Genomic DNA, 18,137 nt, shown 5'->3' on the forward strand with positions numbered 1-18,137 from the left:
ATTACATTATTTTTAATTAATTATACCCACCTGGATGCCATGAACTGTATGTAAAAAAAAATAAATAAATAGTTGTCCAAGAGTTTAAGAGGATGCTCGCCGTTTAAGCCTCATGCTAATGCTATGCTAACACTACGAGTTACATTTAATGTGTGATGATCACTCAGCACAGATCTTAAAAGCTAAAGCAACATTGCTTATTCTCCCCGGCCAAGATAAGAAAACAAATCTTACCGTGTGTTTCAAAACAAGCAAGCCTAGAGAGGACACTGGTGAGTGGGGGGGGGGTGCAGCACGTCACATGAGGGACACAACCAGACACTGATACATTCCAGGCTAACAACACATAAAATATCACACATTGTAAACATGTGATGGAAACTATTTCACATTTTTGTCTCGTTATGTTTTCGTCTCCCAAAACACGTTTTTAACCCGTTATAGTTTCGTCATCGTCATGAAAAAAGTGTTCGTTGACGAAATTTTTTCGTTACCGTCATCGGTGATGAAAACAACCTTAGCTGACACCTGTAGAAACCCTGTTTTACTGCCTTGAAACTGTTGTTGACTTAACCAGAATGGATTTCCAAAAGCAGAGACATTAAGTGTGTTTGTTTAGAATAATCATGTTGTATTTGGCTCAGTTAGTCTGAATTGACGGCTGCATCCTCGGCGCTTTAAAAACTTCTAATAGAGATTAGCTGGCTTTACTTGTGTATAGGCTAAAGCGTATGTGAGGCTGGGGAGGCACATGTTACCCATTTAGTTTGCTTTTCATTACCTCCCCTCTGAGCTCTCTTGTTTATTCTTCCTCTACTCAACTCTCATCTTTTTATCTTCCATTGTCTTTTGAGTTTCCCTACAATTTTCCCTGTTTGTTTAGGCATGCTCTCTTAGATTACTTTCATGCTGACACAAAGTGGGTCTGTCTATGTGGAAATCCCCCTTTTGAGGGCAGAATCAGAAAATCGAACAAATCCGCAAAGACCTCAAGTAGTAGAAGATTTATCGTTTTAACACCACGCTGAGCTTCAACTGCGAAACATCAACTGATTGTGGATCAACGTATCTTAAAGAAACAATTGACCGTAAAGATCTTCTGACTTTTGGAAAGTGTGGTAATATTTGTCACGCTCTGATTTCACTGTGCCCGTTTCCAATGCCTTCTGGCCGTGATATTTTTCTCCATCCTTCATCATCACCTCAAATTTGATGACTTGGTTGGTTTAAACTTTTTCCCCCCATTGGTTATTCTACTCCACTGGGACGTGAATACCATAATAGTTTTGTAATTATTTCTTCGCTGATCTTTGTTGTAAATAAGGTTAACTCCCCTTTTGTGGCCATAGTAATATAGGAATTAGAAACGTTATTGACGTCGCACAGTTCAGCATATAAAGTAATTTGTAGAATTTGTTGTGCATATTTGTACTTCGACTGTGGATGCCGTTCCTTATGTAAAATCAGGCGCTGCCAAGAAGTTTTTAGTGTTTTGATCACTGGTTAAACCACTGTATGTCATTAACTGGTTGAACAGACAAATCATATTTTTGCACTATTGTAACATTATAAGATGTCCAACTAAAAATGACAGAAAATTCACAAAGGTCCTAAGATTATGCTATTTCCACGTCTTAGCTCTAGATGCTCTGATACCATCACAGCCTGTCTATTCTGTCCTGTCAATCTATGTCCGGTGTTCAATAGCCACATGTTAAGAAGTGCAGTAAATACTAAAGTTGCACCGATACCGATACCAGTATGGGCAGGGGGCACCCATCCGGCCCGAATTGGTGGTATCGGTATCGACGAGTACCAACATTTAGGGCACTGATACCATCTACTGGCATCATTTGAAAGCAAATATACTGTCATCCCCACGTGAGCCAACTTCCCAGATCATTACATCTGTATGTCTTTGTCTCGAAATTACCACACGAAATTTACACCTTCGTCTTCAATATTACGGATGTACATTACAACGCATATCAGCAATGTTACGCTGCTCATTTAACATGGTATTCACACATGATTAGCGTGCGTAAGCTAACGCTTTCTGTTGTAACGCCGATGGGATCAGAAAGGTTAAGACCGTGGGAGACTCCGCAAACTCATGGTTTCATGATGAACAATGAGTGGCAAATTAAGAGCGCCGTAATTCAAACTCGTCCTGTTTATGAAAGTCGATTGTAATATGCTGGTGTTGTGCAGTAATGAGCAGAAGTGACTTCTGTGGCCAGAAAACACTCAAGCGGCGCAGCGCGCACACTACGTATCATCAAATAGCAATCTAGATGTCCTGTATTAGATCCCATGCCAACTCTCGCGCACACACACTAGATATCATCAAATAGCAACCTAGATGTACTACATTAGATCCCATGCCATTAGCTGCGTGAGCCCAGAGCGACGCGTAGTCCATAGACTACATTGATTAAATAGAAACCGCCATGACTGAATGAAAGTTAAGCAGGCCAAATTAACCCATACCAGTGACTATAGATAATGCCGCAAATACTGTTAATTCAGTACATGTTACAGATGGACTCGGACCACAAATAGGATGTTTAAATATAGCTGTCAAGAGAGCTGCAGCAATGTGTGTGACCCACTTTACAAACAGTAAAAATTGTTCTCAGCACTTATATACAATATGTTTCTTCAGATCAGTAAGAAGTAAGCACATAAATATTATGCACTAAAATGCTTGTTTATATGATGGCACTGTTATTTTTGCTTGTTAGCAAAAAAATAAATAAATAAAAATAACAGTTGCATTTTCTGTTCCAGAACATTAAATGTATTGAATCGTATCGAAAATCGTACCGAACCTTGACTTAACTGTATCGTTGCACCCGTTATACGCACACACACACATATATACATATACATATATATATGTTTTTTTTTTTTTTTTTGCAAACAGAGTGGTATAGGAATGGTATCGGTATTGGCCGATACTGCACAGCCAGGTATCTGTATCGGTATCGGGCCCAAAAAATGGTATCGGTGCAACACTAGTAAATACAGCAACCTATGGTTCTCCTCCATTATTGTTGTTTGTGTGTGTGTCCCGTCCTGCCTATTGTATTCAAAGTGATGTGGTTTTCTCTGTTTTCCGCGAAACGTTTTGCCCTAAACTGAAGGCAGTACAGCCACACTACTACTAATATAATAATAGTGGAAAAGCAGCATGTCTCATCAATATGCTGTGCAGATTTTCATAGCCGACACTCAATGTCTGACACAAGTACAAGTCTGTCAAGTATTTATTAACCAGTGTTGTTAATAACGGCGTTAGAATATAACGGCGTTACTAACAGCGTTATTTTTTTCAGTAATGAGTAATCTAATTAATTACTTTTCTCATCTTGGCAACGCTGTTACCGTTACTGAAGCGGGAAAGACGTGCGTTACTCTGCGTTACTAAGTTGGTTGAATAAAAAAGTCTGAGAGAGATGGACTCACGGAGACGAGAGAGTAGAGCAGGAGTGGGGATGACGCCGTTGCAAACGCGATGCTAGGTGGCTCCAATAATACCTGACTGTAGCCATAGCCTACACAACTACGCCCACATGATACGGTACATATCACATATTATAGAACTAGATGCAAATGACAGACACGGCTTCATTGACAACATGTTTTAAGGACTACATGCGTTAGTAAACAGCCACCATCTTAAAGCAGTAGACCTCTCAGGAAGGTTCTGCTGTAGAGATCCTTCCTAGCGAACCTAAGTAACTTTTTTTTTCTACTTTTTATCTAAAAGTCTCCTAAATCGGCAAAATCTTGACTTAAATCTATCTTTAAATGATGAAACTGTTTTAAAACTTACACATGTTGAAAGTAGACAGAAGGGAACTAATGCAATAACGGGAGCAATTTTAACAACTTTAACGATTGAGTCACAACTTTAAATGACTTCCACACATAGCAAAGGTTACTGTCTAGTTATCAGCTTAACTTATAAAGACTGGCGAACGATGGTCGGAGGAGGACCGTGGAGATGTATTGTTGAGCCATTTCACGGATGCCCACCCTACGCTCATATTTTTCTGTCATTTGCATCTTCATTTAGAAGGTAAGCGTCAACTTTTTCCTTGTTTCACCACCTGTACCAACCTTTTCTGAAACCTGTGTTGATTTGTCACACAAGAAAATCCGCCATGCATTCGTCTGCGGTGCTGCCATTGTCGTCGTATTTCGAGCATGTCGTCGGATGTAGAAACAAATGGCGAGTCAAATTTTACGTCGGATGTCGAAAAGTTCGTGTGTCGAAGCGATCGTATGTAGAGGTACCACTGTACTTATATTATGCGGAGTTAAAAGGAATATATTTTGAAGATCGCGCAAATATTGACTTTTTTAAATCATAAGGAAATTAATAAGTATCCAAACATAAATGAACAAATATAAGTCCAAAGTACACATTGACAGCTAAGATGTTCTGAACATCCCCATCAGAGCAAATAAAACTAAATATGATAAATTAGCCTCCTCAACTCTTTCGTTGCTCTTAAAGATTTGATCCATTTTATGTTGCATTGCCCTTTTATTGTCGCATCTATTCAACCTTTTTTTTTTCTTTTTCTTTTTTTTTGCTGTTCCAGAAAACATGCACATTTGAACCAATCAGAGCTAACTATCACATGTCAGTATGTCAGCCAATTGAACGAATAAATGAGTCATGGCGTTTTTCTTTGCTGCGTGCATTCGCACATTGACGTGACTCATCATCGTCAGACTCTGATAACTACAGCAGCTAAAGGAAACCTTCATGCTGTCCGTGAAATAAAATAAATAATAAATATTGGTGGAAACGAATTACGCTACACAAGCACTTCATTATGCTTGCTGTTCACACTTGTGTATGTAAATCTGATGTTAGTAGATTGTTTTCTTCTTGGAGATGAAATCCATGCGTGGCAGCTTAGCCTTATTTTTTTTTTACATAGCGTTTTGACAGTTGCCGTCATATTTTCGGAATCAAAGCACCGTGTACTGAAACAGCATCCCGGCCCTGAATCTTATACCGGAACAGCATTCCGGCCCTGAATGCTATACCGGAACTGCGTTCTGGCCCTGACTCTTATACCGGAACTGCGTCCCTGACCGTTCTGGCCCACTTTCACCCCTGACTGCACCTGATACGAACTGCTGTGACATTGTAGTCTGCACCAATGACACATTATTGACTCGCCACACCCACCTCTGACAAAATAAAACCACAAAAACTGAGCTGAACAGAAAACAACGAAACAGAGACTGTCGAGGACATTGTGGCAATTCTTGCATGTTTGAAAGGAATAGCTTCCATTAGCGAGCAAATCCAGTATTTAACGACGAGACTGGAAGAGCACACAGATTTAGTTCAGGGTGGAAGGGGCGTATCTGCTGATTTCAGCGAATCACCAAACACCAACGTCATCGAGTTCTTGCGGTTCCACTTAAAGTCCCTACCTCAGAGAAGGCAATAAAATTGTTCTCAGAACGCTGGTTCCTGGTCCCTAGTTCCTATTTGTGCAATAGTTCCTAGAACCTAGAACGCAGTTCCTAGAACCTTTTGTAATGCTAAAAATGTCACTCAAGTAAGAGTAGCGATACTTCTAAATAATATTATTCAAGTAAAAATAGTTATCCAATAATTTACTCAAGTACAAGTAAAAAAGTATTCGTTGAAAAGAATACTCAAGTAATTTGAAACATTTTCAGTAACTGCTTATAATGTAAATTTTGTAAAATAAATGTGTATATTTTGTTTCTCAGCACAACTTCATCTACAGTGCTGGCCAAAAGTATTGGCACCCCTGCAATTGTGTCAGATAATGCTCAATTTCTCCCAGAAAATGACTGCAATTACAAATGCTTTGATAGTAATATTTTTTGTTTTATTTGTTTTTTTTGCTGGCAATAAAAAAACACAAAAGAGAAAAAAAAATGAAATCATTGTCATTTTACACAAAACTCCAAAAATAGGCCGGGCAAAAGCATTGGCCTCCTCAACCTAATACTTGGTAGCACAACCCTTAGAAAAAATAACTACGAACAACCGCTTCCGGTATCCATCATTGACATTCTTACGATGCTCTGCTGGAATTTTAGACCATTCTTCTTTGGCTAACTGCTCCAGATCTCTGGGATTTGAAGGATGCCTTCTCCAAACTGCCATTTTCAGATCTCTCCACAGGTGTTCCATGAGATTCAGGTCTGGACTCATTATAGGCCACTTTAGAAGTCACCAGTGCTTTTTCTCAAACCAATTTCTCGTGCTTTTTAAAGTGTGTTTGTGTGGAAGTGTGTGGAAGACCCATGACCTCTGAGGGAGAACCAGTGTTCTCACACTAGGCCCTACATTATGCTGCAAAATTTGTTGATGGTCTTCAGACTTCATAATGCCATGCACACGGTCAAGCAGTCCAGTGCCAGTGGCAGCAGCAAAGCAACCCCAAAACATCAGGGAACCTCCGCCATGTTTGACTGTGGGGACCTCGTTTTTTTCCCTGTAAACTCTATGTTGATGCCTTTTCCCAAAAAGCTCTACTTTTGTCCCATCTGACCAGAGAACATTCTTCCAAAACGTTTTTCGCTTTCTCGGGTAAATTTTGGCAAACTCCAGCCTTTTTTCTTTTCCATCCACATCTAGGGAGGATAGCCACAGTGCCATGGGCTTTGCATTTATTGATGACACTGCGCACGATAGACACAGGAACATTCAGTTCTTTGGAGATGGACTTTTAGCCTTGAGATTTCACATGCTTCTTCACAATTTTGCTTCTCAAGTCCTCAGACAGTTCTTTGTTCTTCTTTCTTTTCTCCATGCTCAATGTGGTACACACAAGGACACAGGTTGAGCCAACTTTAATCCATTTTAACTGGCTGTAAGTGTGATTTAGTTATTGCCACCACCTGTTATGTGCCACAGGTAAGTAACAGGTGTTGTTAATTACATAAATTAGAGAAGCGTCACATGATTTTTCAAAGGATGCCATTACTTTTGTCCAGCTCATTTTTGGAGTTTTTTGTAAAATGATAATCATTTAATTTTTTTCCCCATTCTTTTTTCTGGAGGTGGGTGTGGCGGGTAAATAATGCATCACTGTATCAGGCGCAGTACACCCATGTACGAAAATGATTGCCTGGCAAAGGATAGTTCCTACTGTAGAGGCCTATAGTTGTAGGAACAAAGTACTCAGGTTCCTTCCGTCCGAAATTGTCCTACGAAAGGTTCTAAGAACTGCAGATAGTTCCTACACTGCGAAAGAGGCTATGTGAGTGTGACATTGTTTCCACGGTATACCATTGAATATTAATGTCCTGTACCAAAGGTTATTTGTCTTTCTCTGACTGTTTTGCTTTCTTCCACCTCCCGCCAACCATTCCAGCGTCAGACAGTTTCTCTTCAAGCTGTACCCAAGTTAGAAGAAGCCCTTTACCACTACCAGCCCCTCCAAATTGAAACCTTTGGACCGCCAGTGCCAGAACTGGAGCATCTGGGAAGACTCGGGTAAGATTTTTTTTCATACACACTAACATTTTTCAGTTCTTAAATAACAGTAAAAGTTTTTAAAGGAAAAGTGAAACACAGGGAAATCATTACGTAATGTTAAATTTAATGTTAAATGGGGTGCTGTGAGTTTGAAATTGGCTTTAATTTGCATTACACTAAAATTCCTATTTATTAGGAGTGTAACGGTACACAAAAATTTCTGTTCGGTACGTACCTCGGTTTTGAGGTCACGGCTCGGTTCATTTTCGGTACATTAAAAAAACAAAATGCAAAATATATTACAGTTGGTCAGTTAGTTTATTACACACTTCTGTGCTTTCAACAATAGGAACATTAGCCTATACAAAGCTAGAATTCTGCTCAAAAAGTAGCGGGTATTTAAAGATAATCCAACAACAATTTGCCTTTCAGACCCCACGTATTGGTCGGCTTTCTTTCTGAAAGAAGAAAAAAGAAGTCCTGTGCTAAAGAGAAAAGCAATCCCAATGACAAAGATTTTAACATGTATTTTTCAAATGAATCAACGGTTTTAAAAAGCTTTATTGGTGGATTTTCTCAAGTTAAAGCGCCACACAGAAATTAATCAATTTAATTGTGTAAGCAGGATCTGTGTATTATTATTTAATTACAGGTGTTTTAGCTCATTTGAATTTATTTTATTTAAATGGTATATTATTTATTTTATTATGTGTTTATATTTTACAAATATGATGTAGTATTAATTTATATTGTATATATTATGTTGTATAACTTAAGTTCCTATGTGAATATTAGTTCCTACTTGTTTTGTTGTGGTAGGAGTGTTTTGTATTGAACACGGGGCCATGTTGGTTATTATTATAGCAGAGAAGACAGTAGTAAATCAACAAAGACAAGTCAACTGTGCCCCAATCTACCACTCAAGAGATCTGATGGACTCAAAAAGTAGGTTACGATGTCAAATTAGTTTGAAAATCGTTCGAAAATAGTTTGAAATGCGTTCTTGCGGCGGCCATGTTGTCGCGCCGTTGACGTTTCTGGACTGTCCTACCATGTTGGTCCTCATTACAGAATATTAGAGAAGACGGAGTAAATATAATCTACACAAAGAAACTGTAACCTGATCGACTCACAGCCTCGAAAAGTAAGGGTTATATTACGTCAGAAACTCATTCGGTACGCGTCCGTTCCGAACCGACTACCACGTACCGAAACGGTTCAATACTATTACATGTACCGTTACACCCTTACTATTTATGATTGCTAAAGAATTCATAATTTGAACAATAGTACTTTAGTTACACAATGGAATTTTCCTGACATTGACAAGATTATTTTCATGTTGCTATTGTTTTTTGTCAGAATTGCTGTTAAACACTACTATTGTCATCATTAGTATAGGCAGCCCTTTTAGTTTTTAGTCTAAATATATTGAATGAAAATACTTATGTGGGTCATAAAATGCATTAAAAGTCATTAAATGGATTTTGTCAAAAATTGATGCCTTAAGAAGCATTGAATTAAATGTGCGAGACATTAAGAATTACGTAAACTTGAATGAAAACTTATTATTATTTTTTTTTTTTTTACATAATTTATTACAGTTGTCTGATGTTATCGGGTAGACGATAATATCTGCTGATAAAAGCATTTTAAAATGATATTGGATAATATTGACGTCGGTTTTGGGCCAATATGCTGGGAGGCCTTAAAAGTGAATGGAGAAGCCTTCTGCCTTTGTACAAGGCCTGGTCACATCTTAGCACAGCAGTTATGCTTATTAGCCATTAGACGTCTTCAAACTAAGATGCTTGGGATTTGTTATGTTAGCAGACATTTTGCATTCTTGGTGCAAAAATTAAATGAACAATAAATGATTGAAAGATAATGAATCATAAATTCATTACATACCTCATTCACTGTGCCGAAGCTGTGTGCCTATGTTGTTACAGTATTTTGAGCCAGAAGCACTGTGTGAGCCATATATGATATGTTCGTGCCTTATTGGCACTTTGCACTTGCACTTGATCCAAAAAACTGATGTTTGCATTATTTTGATTTCAACAATAATTATAGTGGTGCAATATAGGCACTTTTTCCATAACTTCAGATGAAGTTGTTCACTTTCACTTACAACAATGTCACATGAGTGACCCAACCAAACAATGCTATGATCCAAGCTAACATACAAACAATAGGAAAATGTCACACATTGTGAACAAATGACGGAAACTATGGCCAGACGAAAACTGGCATTCGTCTCATAATGTTTTGCACTCATAAAACATGTTGTTAGCTTATCATCGTCATGAAAAAATTTTTGTCGATGAAATATTTTCGCCATCCTTTTTTTTTTGTAATTTTAAACTTCGTTTTTATTTATATTTTTGTTTTGTTTTCAACAATAGCAGTGTGGAACATCAACATGAAATATGACAAAAGATAAGGGGATGGGAAAAAAAATCCATCTGGGGTTTGTGTCTACGTATGTCGAAACAAAGGCATCACAACCCTAAAGTGAGAAAAAGTTTCCATTTCTCCCAGTATCTTTCACTTTTTTCAGCTGAGTGTCTTAGGGAGAAGGTCAGTCGCTCCATAATGTCAATCTCGTGCATTATGTCCATCCATTCAGTGACAGTATGTGGTGCATCCTTTAACCAATTTGGAGTTATTGTCTTCTTGCTTACAGTTTGCAATACCTGTAGGAAGCACCTGTCTCTCTTTGTAAGCCCAGTTGGGATGTTACACAGATAGAACATACTAGAACTCACTTCCAGTTTTAAACGCATAACCTTATCAACAACTATCACTACATCTTTCCAGTAAGAATAGATCCTGGGGCACTCCCAGAAGATATGGAAGTGGTCCACAGATTAACATCCATATTTCCGCCAACATTGTCCATCTTCAGGTTTTTTACTTTGGAGTTTTACTTTGGACTTTATTCTCGGTATGATAAAAACACACAGTGTTATTTCATGTGAATTCACGCCACAAATCAGAGCTAGATGTAGTTGTCATGGTTTTACACATGTTTAACCAGTCCTAATTAGAGTTTCATTCCCGCCTGTCTTTCACACCTAAGCTTGATATGTGAAGTGGTCAGTCTTTTCATCCCGCACAGTAGGTTTCAGAGATCAGTTTTTTAGTAAGTGTTCCTCTTGATGCATCCACAAAGATAGTAATTGTTGGATGTCTGTCATCTTCACTTAAAATGCTTGTGTTAAAATAGTGGCTTAGGTGAAGGTATAGAAAAAAAATCAGCCTTCCCCTGACCATATTTATTTACAAATTGTTGGAAAAAATCAAGGTTTCCTCCCAATAATCTTAAACAATATGCTGTGATGCCAACATCAATGCTTAAATCCACCGTCAGTTTTTGCAGGAGTAAAGTCTGTAGCATAACCCAGCCACCATAAAACCTTCACATCTTTCTCAACAGTCTTATATTTAAGGATACAAAGCCAGACTTTTAGTGGCACTCTTGTCCAGGTAGAAACTTTACCCAGATAAGAAGCCAGTCCTACCTTATTCATGAGTATTGATGCGATAGGAACGTGGATTTGTGCTAGGTCCATTTCGTTCCATCTAGCATTGTACGTTGGGTCACGCCATACAATCAGAGTATTTTAGCCGAAAACATCGAAGCTTTTGATCAAATCCGATACTCTCCGATGTTCCCAAAATAGTCATATCGGATCGGGAAAACAGTAGTACATTCCGTGTGTTGTTACAGTCCACAATTACATAAATTCAACTCATGAATTTACTATTCAGACATACACATTTCCTCTATTGTGAAGGTATCTAGGAAGTATTGTTGATTCTCGTCTGATTAGCGGCGAGACTGAAAGCAAATTGGCCAAGGAGCGCACCCACAAGCCGCCACATTGCCTCTGCTGGAGCGTCCATTAACACACACAGGAAGTGCCCCCCCCTCTCGACAGCCCCCTTTGGGCCAATCAATCCACGACGCCAGTGGTCCGCTCCTCACCAAATGCAAGTCATTCATCAGTCAGCCTCAGCGCCCGGCCGTCTGCACTGCAACGGGCCGCTACTAAAACACGCCCACATAGTGAGAACGGCCTGTTTTTATTGGGTGACAGGAGCAAAACAAGGTCATGTTCAATATTGCTTCACCCGAGCAGTAACCTTTATTTGAGATTATATTATGTTGTTGTTCCCTTTCAGTCTGTCATGAACTTCAGTTCCTGTAATTACCTGGAAACACAGCTACTTAGGCCAAAACGTGCTGTTTAAAGAATTACGGGAGAGTCGAAAAAGCATAGCTGTCTCTGTTTATTGCAACATTATGTATTCTGTGAAATGCTGAGGCCATGCTTCTTTCAGCGAAGGGAATCAATATGTAGATGAAACACATACTATGGTTTAGATGGAGTAAGTGTCCAGGAGGACCGAAAGGCCACAGATACGAAACGGTCTTGAGTGAGGAACTCCAGCGCTGACACATCAGTGAGGATAATTTAGTCCCACCCTTTAATTTTTAAATGATCCATTGAGAAAATGCTAAAAGATGCAGTTTCTGTATAAATTGAGACCAAATCTAGGAATAAAAACTAAGCGAAACATTGCTGCTTGAAAATATTTTTTTAAATAGCAAATAAGTCTTTAGTGCCTTGTAAAATGCTATTTTTCTCTTAAACCACCCTCAATGATCATTTTTAATGTCGACTATAACACAAGGTATTCGCGGGGTCTCAAAAAGTTAAAAAGTTTAATAAAAAAAAAAAGAAAAAAAGGTCTTAAATCCACTAATTTGAATTTAAGGCCTTAAAATATCTAAAATTCCTCTAAAATATCACAAGAGGTCTTAAAAATCTATTGATGGAACTTTTATTTGTAACATGCATAAATTTCAGTCTCACTTTTAAATCTTTCGATTTTTGAGGACGCTATAACATACACTGCTGGCCAAAAGTAGTGGCACCCTTGCAATTCTGTCAGATAATGCTCAATTTCCCACAGAAAATGATTGCAATTACAAATGCTTTGGTAGTAATATCTTCTTTTATTTTGCTTGCAATGAAAAACCTCAGAAGAGGATGAAAAACAAAATTTGCATTTTACATAAAACTCAACACAAATGGCCCGGACAAAAGTAAAATGGGCCAGACAAAAGTATTGGCACCCTCAGCCGAATACTTTGTAGCACAACCTTTAGACAAAATAACTGCAAACTACAAAATCAGAAAATTGAAGCTTCACTTTTTTAAAAAAATACAGCGGTACCTCAAGATACAAAATTTGTTCCATAGTGGCTTTCGTACCATTTTTTTTTTTTCGTATAATGAATCGCGTTTAGCTTAGCCTCAAACGGTATTTAAGAAATAATGAATGAGGCTCTAAGTACAACAAAACAACAATTGGCTAACTTGGATAGCAAAGGTCCGCTAGCTTAAATGCTATAAAATGGTAACTGTTTTTTTTAACAATGCTAGTAAAAAAATCGTTCAAACTCATACTCCCACAAAAAAATGGCTTAATATACCTACAAACTAAATTACGAATGCATTAAAAAACATTAGCTCAAACAAAAACTTACCTTATGTTGATCTTAACAGGGAGCAGCTGGATTCAGCCATGTTAAATGAGTTATGTCATATTCACTGTTGCCAATAGAGGGCAGTGTATCCTCCCAAATCAATAACACTAAATGCAAACACTTTCAAAACAAACCATTACAATGCCACTCTAATCAAACGAATATTTGTGACAGCAAAATTTGAGTCAAAGCTTTTTTCTAATCGAATTACTCAAGTTAATTAATCGTTGCAGCACTGTTTATAAATTATTAATAATTGATAATAAAATTTAAGTGTAGCTAGTTTTTTATGTTCCAGCATATTATACAGATGTTATCACATGACTACTCGAGTTCATAGCAAACACAGAGTGCTAAAAAAACAGCTAACCTTGGCAGTATGTTATATTCTTCTTTTGTTTCATACACATGAGCACTGTGGTGTGTGGATTTCATTTGTTTCCATTTATAGTCAAACGTAGTTCCATTATTCCATTGCAGTACATATTATCTTTCGTATGCTGAATAATTTTTTCCTAATGTGAAGCGAAATGAGCTTTGAAAAACTTTTCGTTAAATGAATTTCTCGAATACCAAAGCTTTCTTATGTCCAGGTCAGGGGTCGCGTGAACCGAATATTTTCCGTCGTTGACCGTTTTTTTAAAACGGTGACGGAAAAAACTGAAGGCCATCTGTCATTTTGACAGGTTGCAATTCACATCCCAGACCACAGGGTGGTGAGCGAACATATTAATTAGCTATTGTCTCTCTTGATGCATGACGTTGTTGGCCTCACTCGGAAAAATGTCAAGGCAACTGAGTGTCCGAAGTTTCTTCAAAAAGCCCCAAAACGACGATGGTGTTGATAAAAGAGGTGAAAAAAAGAGTGTGGCCGCAGAGCGCAGATTCAGCCTCCAGAACAACATCAAAACGGCCATGAGAAGTCGTCCGTCCGAGGCAAAAGTCCAAAACCTCATGACAATAGCCTCTGCAGCAATCCCAGTTGAGACATTTGATTATGCACAAGCGGGCACGCAATTCAAGTCCATGCGCACCAGGAGGAAGGTGTGAGACTGCGTTCAGGCCACAGCAGGTGAACTGTTAATTTCATTGTTCCATATGTAGCCTACGTACTGGGGCCACAGTCAGCTGTTTTTGTCACTGCGGAGAAAAAATTACATATTCATCTGCTTGATGTGTGATGGCACGGTGTGGATTCTCTGTTAAGCTTGTTCGGACAGAATATTAATTAAAAATGAATGAAAACTAAATACTATTAAATATGTCATTATTATCATTTAAAACATTTAAGTGACGGGTAAAAATAGATTATGACCGGATTTTCATGACCCTGTCAGTCAAAATGACAGACAACGAAAATGTGTAGCGCAACCTCTGGTCCAGGTACCACTGTATTCTGAAGGCCAATAGTTACTTCAATTCTGGAATGACCCACAACCTCTGAAAAGGCAATATGTAAACCAAGGAAATAGTGCTGAGACTTTATGCAGTTTGCATATTCGGCTATGTTGCAAATTTTGTGCTCGCTTGCTCAGATATACATTGACGGTCAACACTTGCCCACGCACACGGTCGGTGTCCCGCCAACCTGCTATTCTCATTGAGTCACCCCTGTTATTGCACTCCCAGCATTTTTGGCTATAATGGAACTAGTGTGCTGTGTGGTAAATATTCACATCTGAGTGTGTGCGGGAGAGAATGCAGACAGGGTCAAGGCGGTGAAAAGTGAGTCCCCTGTGTGGAGTGTCGAACGCCAGCACCAGTCTTGTGACCTGTGAAGGGAAATATGTTTCAGCGTGGATGGGCCTCGGTGTGGATGAGCTGGAAGGGCTGTGAGGCAGCAGGTGCTTATTTTAAAACCGGGCTGTTCATCTTGGTCAAGGCCCGCAGTGACAGCAGCACCAGTGGTGATTTGTCTTGGATGCGACCGTCAAGAGAGGCAGGAGTACATACATACAAACACACCCTTACTTCTAAACGTGGACTTGTTTGTACAGTCCGAGTCAGTTGTTCAGTCAACACATAGCTGACTTCTCATTCCGGAGAGACAACATTCCAGTGCCACAGGGAGCAAAGCAACCCCAAAACATCAGGGAACCTCCGTCATGTTTGACTGTGGGGACTGTGTCCTTGTCTTTGAAGGCCTCGTTCTTTTCCTGCAAACTTTATGTTGATGCCTCTGTTGTACCCTCGGATTGCGGGACAGCTTGAACTTGTCTGGATGTTAGTCGAGGTTCTTTAGCCAACATCCGCACAATCTTTAGTTGAATTCTCTCGTCACTTTTTCTTTTCCGTCCACATCTAGGGAGGTTAGTCACAGTTTCATAGGCTTTACACTTATTGATGACACTGCGCACGGTAGCCTTGAGATTGCCCATGCTTCCTCACAATTTTGCTTCTCAAGTCTTCAGACAGTTTTTTGGTCTTCTTTATTTTCTCCATGATCAATGTGGTACACACAAGGACAGAGGTTGAGTCAACTTTAATCCATTTTAACTGGCTGCAAGTATGATTTAGTTATTTCCACCACTTCTTATTTTCCACAGGTAAGTAACAGGTGCTGTTAATTACACAAATTATAGAAGCATCACATGATTTTTCACAGGGTGCTAATACTTTTGTCCGGGCCATTTTTGGAGTTTTGTGTAAAATGATCATGATTTCATTTTTTTTTCTCATTCTCTTTTGTGTTTTTTCATTGCAAGCAAAATAAATGAAGATATTACTACCAAAGCATTTTGTAATTGCTATTTTTTTATGGGAGAAATTGAGCATTATCTGACAGAATTGTGCAAATACTTTTGGCTAGCAGTGTATCTGATGTGAAATCACCTTCCGAGTGTGGTTTCAATCCATCTCGCAGAAATCTGATTTCTTGGTTTGTGACTGTCCAGACTACATAAAAACCCATCCTGTTTCAATTTGGATAGGCTAAAAAACAGATTTCTAGTGTGAACAAGGCCTTATACTAGAAGGACTTGCTGTGAATGCTCATCTTTCAGTGCGATAGACCAGAGGTCCCTAACCTTTTTTGCACCATGGACCGGTGTGATTTGGGTCTTTTTTTTCACGGAAAGATGTTTTGACATTTTTGCAACCCATCAAAGACTGCTAATATGCAGTTCTGCGTATGCCGAAATGGCCACGAATGCAGCGATTTTAAAGTAAACACTACAAACTTTCTCTAAAGAAAGGAATATTACCTCACGTTTGATCGTGGATGGAAACGTAGAAACGTTCTCCTCAGACCCATCCTGCCATGTTAGCTGCACACCTCTCTCTTGTCGTTAAGCATTAATTAAGAAGGCCACTTCACGAAGATGCGATGTTGGAAATTGTAGCAAGGTTTTCAGTGTTCTCGTAGCGCTGTCAAGATATTCCGGATTGACTTTAATTGTCTCAAATGTACGTTTAAGGTCGCCATCATTTGCGATCTCTACAAGCTGATCCTCCTGTTGCACAGACATGCCCGAATCACTCGGTTTATTCACAAACAGGTCACAAATTCACTCCTTTGCAGCTCGGGTCTTCGAGGTTGTAGGCTCATCTTATGGCTCGTCAGGTGCCCTTTTTCGCCGTAAAAAATCTGTCCAAAGACGTCTGTTTTCCAGTCATTATCGCTAGTGTGGGGGAACAAATGTGCTGCGCCCGCGGTCTGGTCATACATTATTATGGAGGACAAGAACACATAGATATATTTTGTATACAACACAAGATGAACTGCTTGCAGTCCAATCAATGGATTTCTATGACGACATTCTAATCTATACTGTAGTATTATAGCTAGAGTAGACAGGGATATTGATGTGTTAAGCAGAGGCACAGGCCAAAGTTAATTCGACCAGAATGCGGTCGTTAATAAAATATTATTTCTGTGCGGTCCGGTAGCAAAGTCGCCACGTACCGTCCGCGGCCCGGCGGATGGGGACCCCTGCGATAGATGGCCCTCGGTGTCCAATCCATTTTGACTGGGAGGGGAGAATGAAGGTCAAGCACCGTCAATGGCAGTCAGTGAGTTAACTTATATGGCCAAAACTAAACTAGTCTGGCCCACATCAGATCTAATTGCCTTGAATGTGGCCCGCGAACCAAAATGAGTTTGACACCCCAGCTCTAGAACATTCATGAAGACACTGCATACTCGGGCTCTATCCATTTGAAGTGTAGGCAACTTGACTTTCTGTCTTTACTAACCATTTGAACTTGAGTCTTGTGCGATAAGTGTTTCATGTCTACGGGGAGACCTTCTGGCACTCTTAAAAACATAAACGTTGATGGTAGGAGGAGGCTGTCTGTCTCATGTAGATGATCTCATGTACAGCGCAGAAGACCGTGAGAGAACGCTCTTTCTTTTTGTTTGGACTTGTGTGTGTAGATTTCCATCTGGGGTCTGACTTTGTTTTCCACAAGAATACTTTTTGAAAGCTCCGGCTGTGTAGGTGATGAAAGGCTGACTGAGATCTTGGACAAGGACAAATCATATGGGCCGGTGTGGGCGGGGAAAAGAGAAATTGGCTACGAAGCGTTGAAGCATTTGACTAAAACCTCAAGTGCTGACAATGAGGCCTTGCCAGAATAGTTGTTTGTGTTGGCTCTGAGCACCCTCAAATTACCCATCCTTCCCTGACAGAATTTACTCAATGCACTTTCCAAAAGACAGCATGTATAATATTTGGAGGTTTTGCCTTCTCCTCCCCACTTTGCTTTGCTTTTGTATAATTGCTGGAAAAAGTGAGTTTTCTGTTGGGAGCGCTTGTCAAGCATCTGTCCCTTGTTTGGAGGTGATGCCGAGCAGCTGAATGAACAGTGTTTAGTCTGGGGCTCCTCTCCAGGGGATGCACCTTTTTACAGGAGGAAGTCAACCTCTGTGTACTTTCTTTCACCAAAACAGGTCAAATCCTAGAGGTTAAACTGGTCATCAGCACGAGTCATGCTACCTGCAGAGTTCACCCATTTAATCTCTGGGACACTCAGGCTTTGTCTACACTAGGGTGGATAATTTTTTACACGGTATATCCCACACTGCACTTACGAACGTCTCTACATATGGAATTTTCAGGTTACGACACGCCTCAACGAGAAAAT

At 39.4% G+C, this 18,137-nt stretch overlaps 1 protein-coding gene across 2 annotated transcripts in view; it reads left to right on the top strand.

The window, feature by feature from the left end:
* The window catches only part of mnat1 (MNAT1 component of CDK activating kinase), a 123,856-nt gene that overhangs the window by 70,992 nt on the left and 34,727 nt on the right, over window positions 1–18,137 (top strand). For both annotated transcript variants that reach the window (XM_057859576.1, XM_057859577.1), the window contains exon 7: window positions 7,386–7,507. In XM_057859576.1, the coding sequence (XP_057715559.1) occupies window positions 7,386–7,507 (122 nt within the window). The remainder of the gene's footprint in view (window positions 1–7,385; window positions 7,508–18,137) is intronic.

This window comes from Corythoichthys intestinalis, chromosome 15 (genome assembly GCF_030265065.1).
Source record: "Corythoichthys intestinalis isolate RoL2023-P3 chromosome 15, ASM3026506v1, whole genome shotgun sequence".
Taxonomy (NCBI): domain Eukaryota; kingdom Metazoa; phylum Chordata; class Actinopteri; order Syngnathiformes; family Syngnathidae; genus Corythoichthys; species Corythoichthys intestinalis.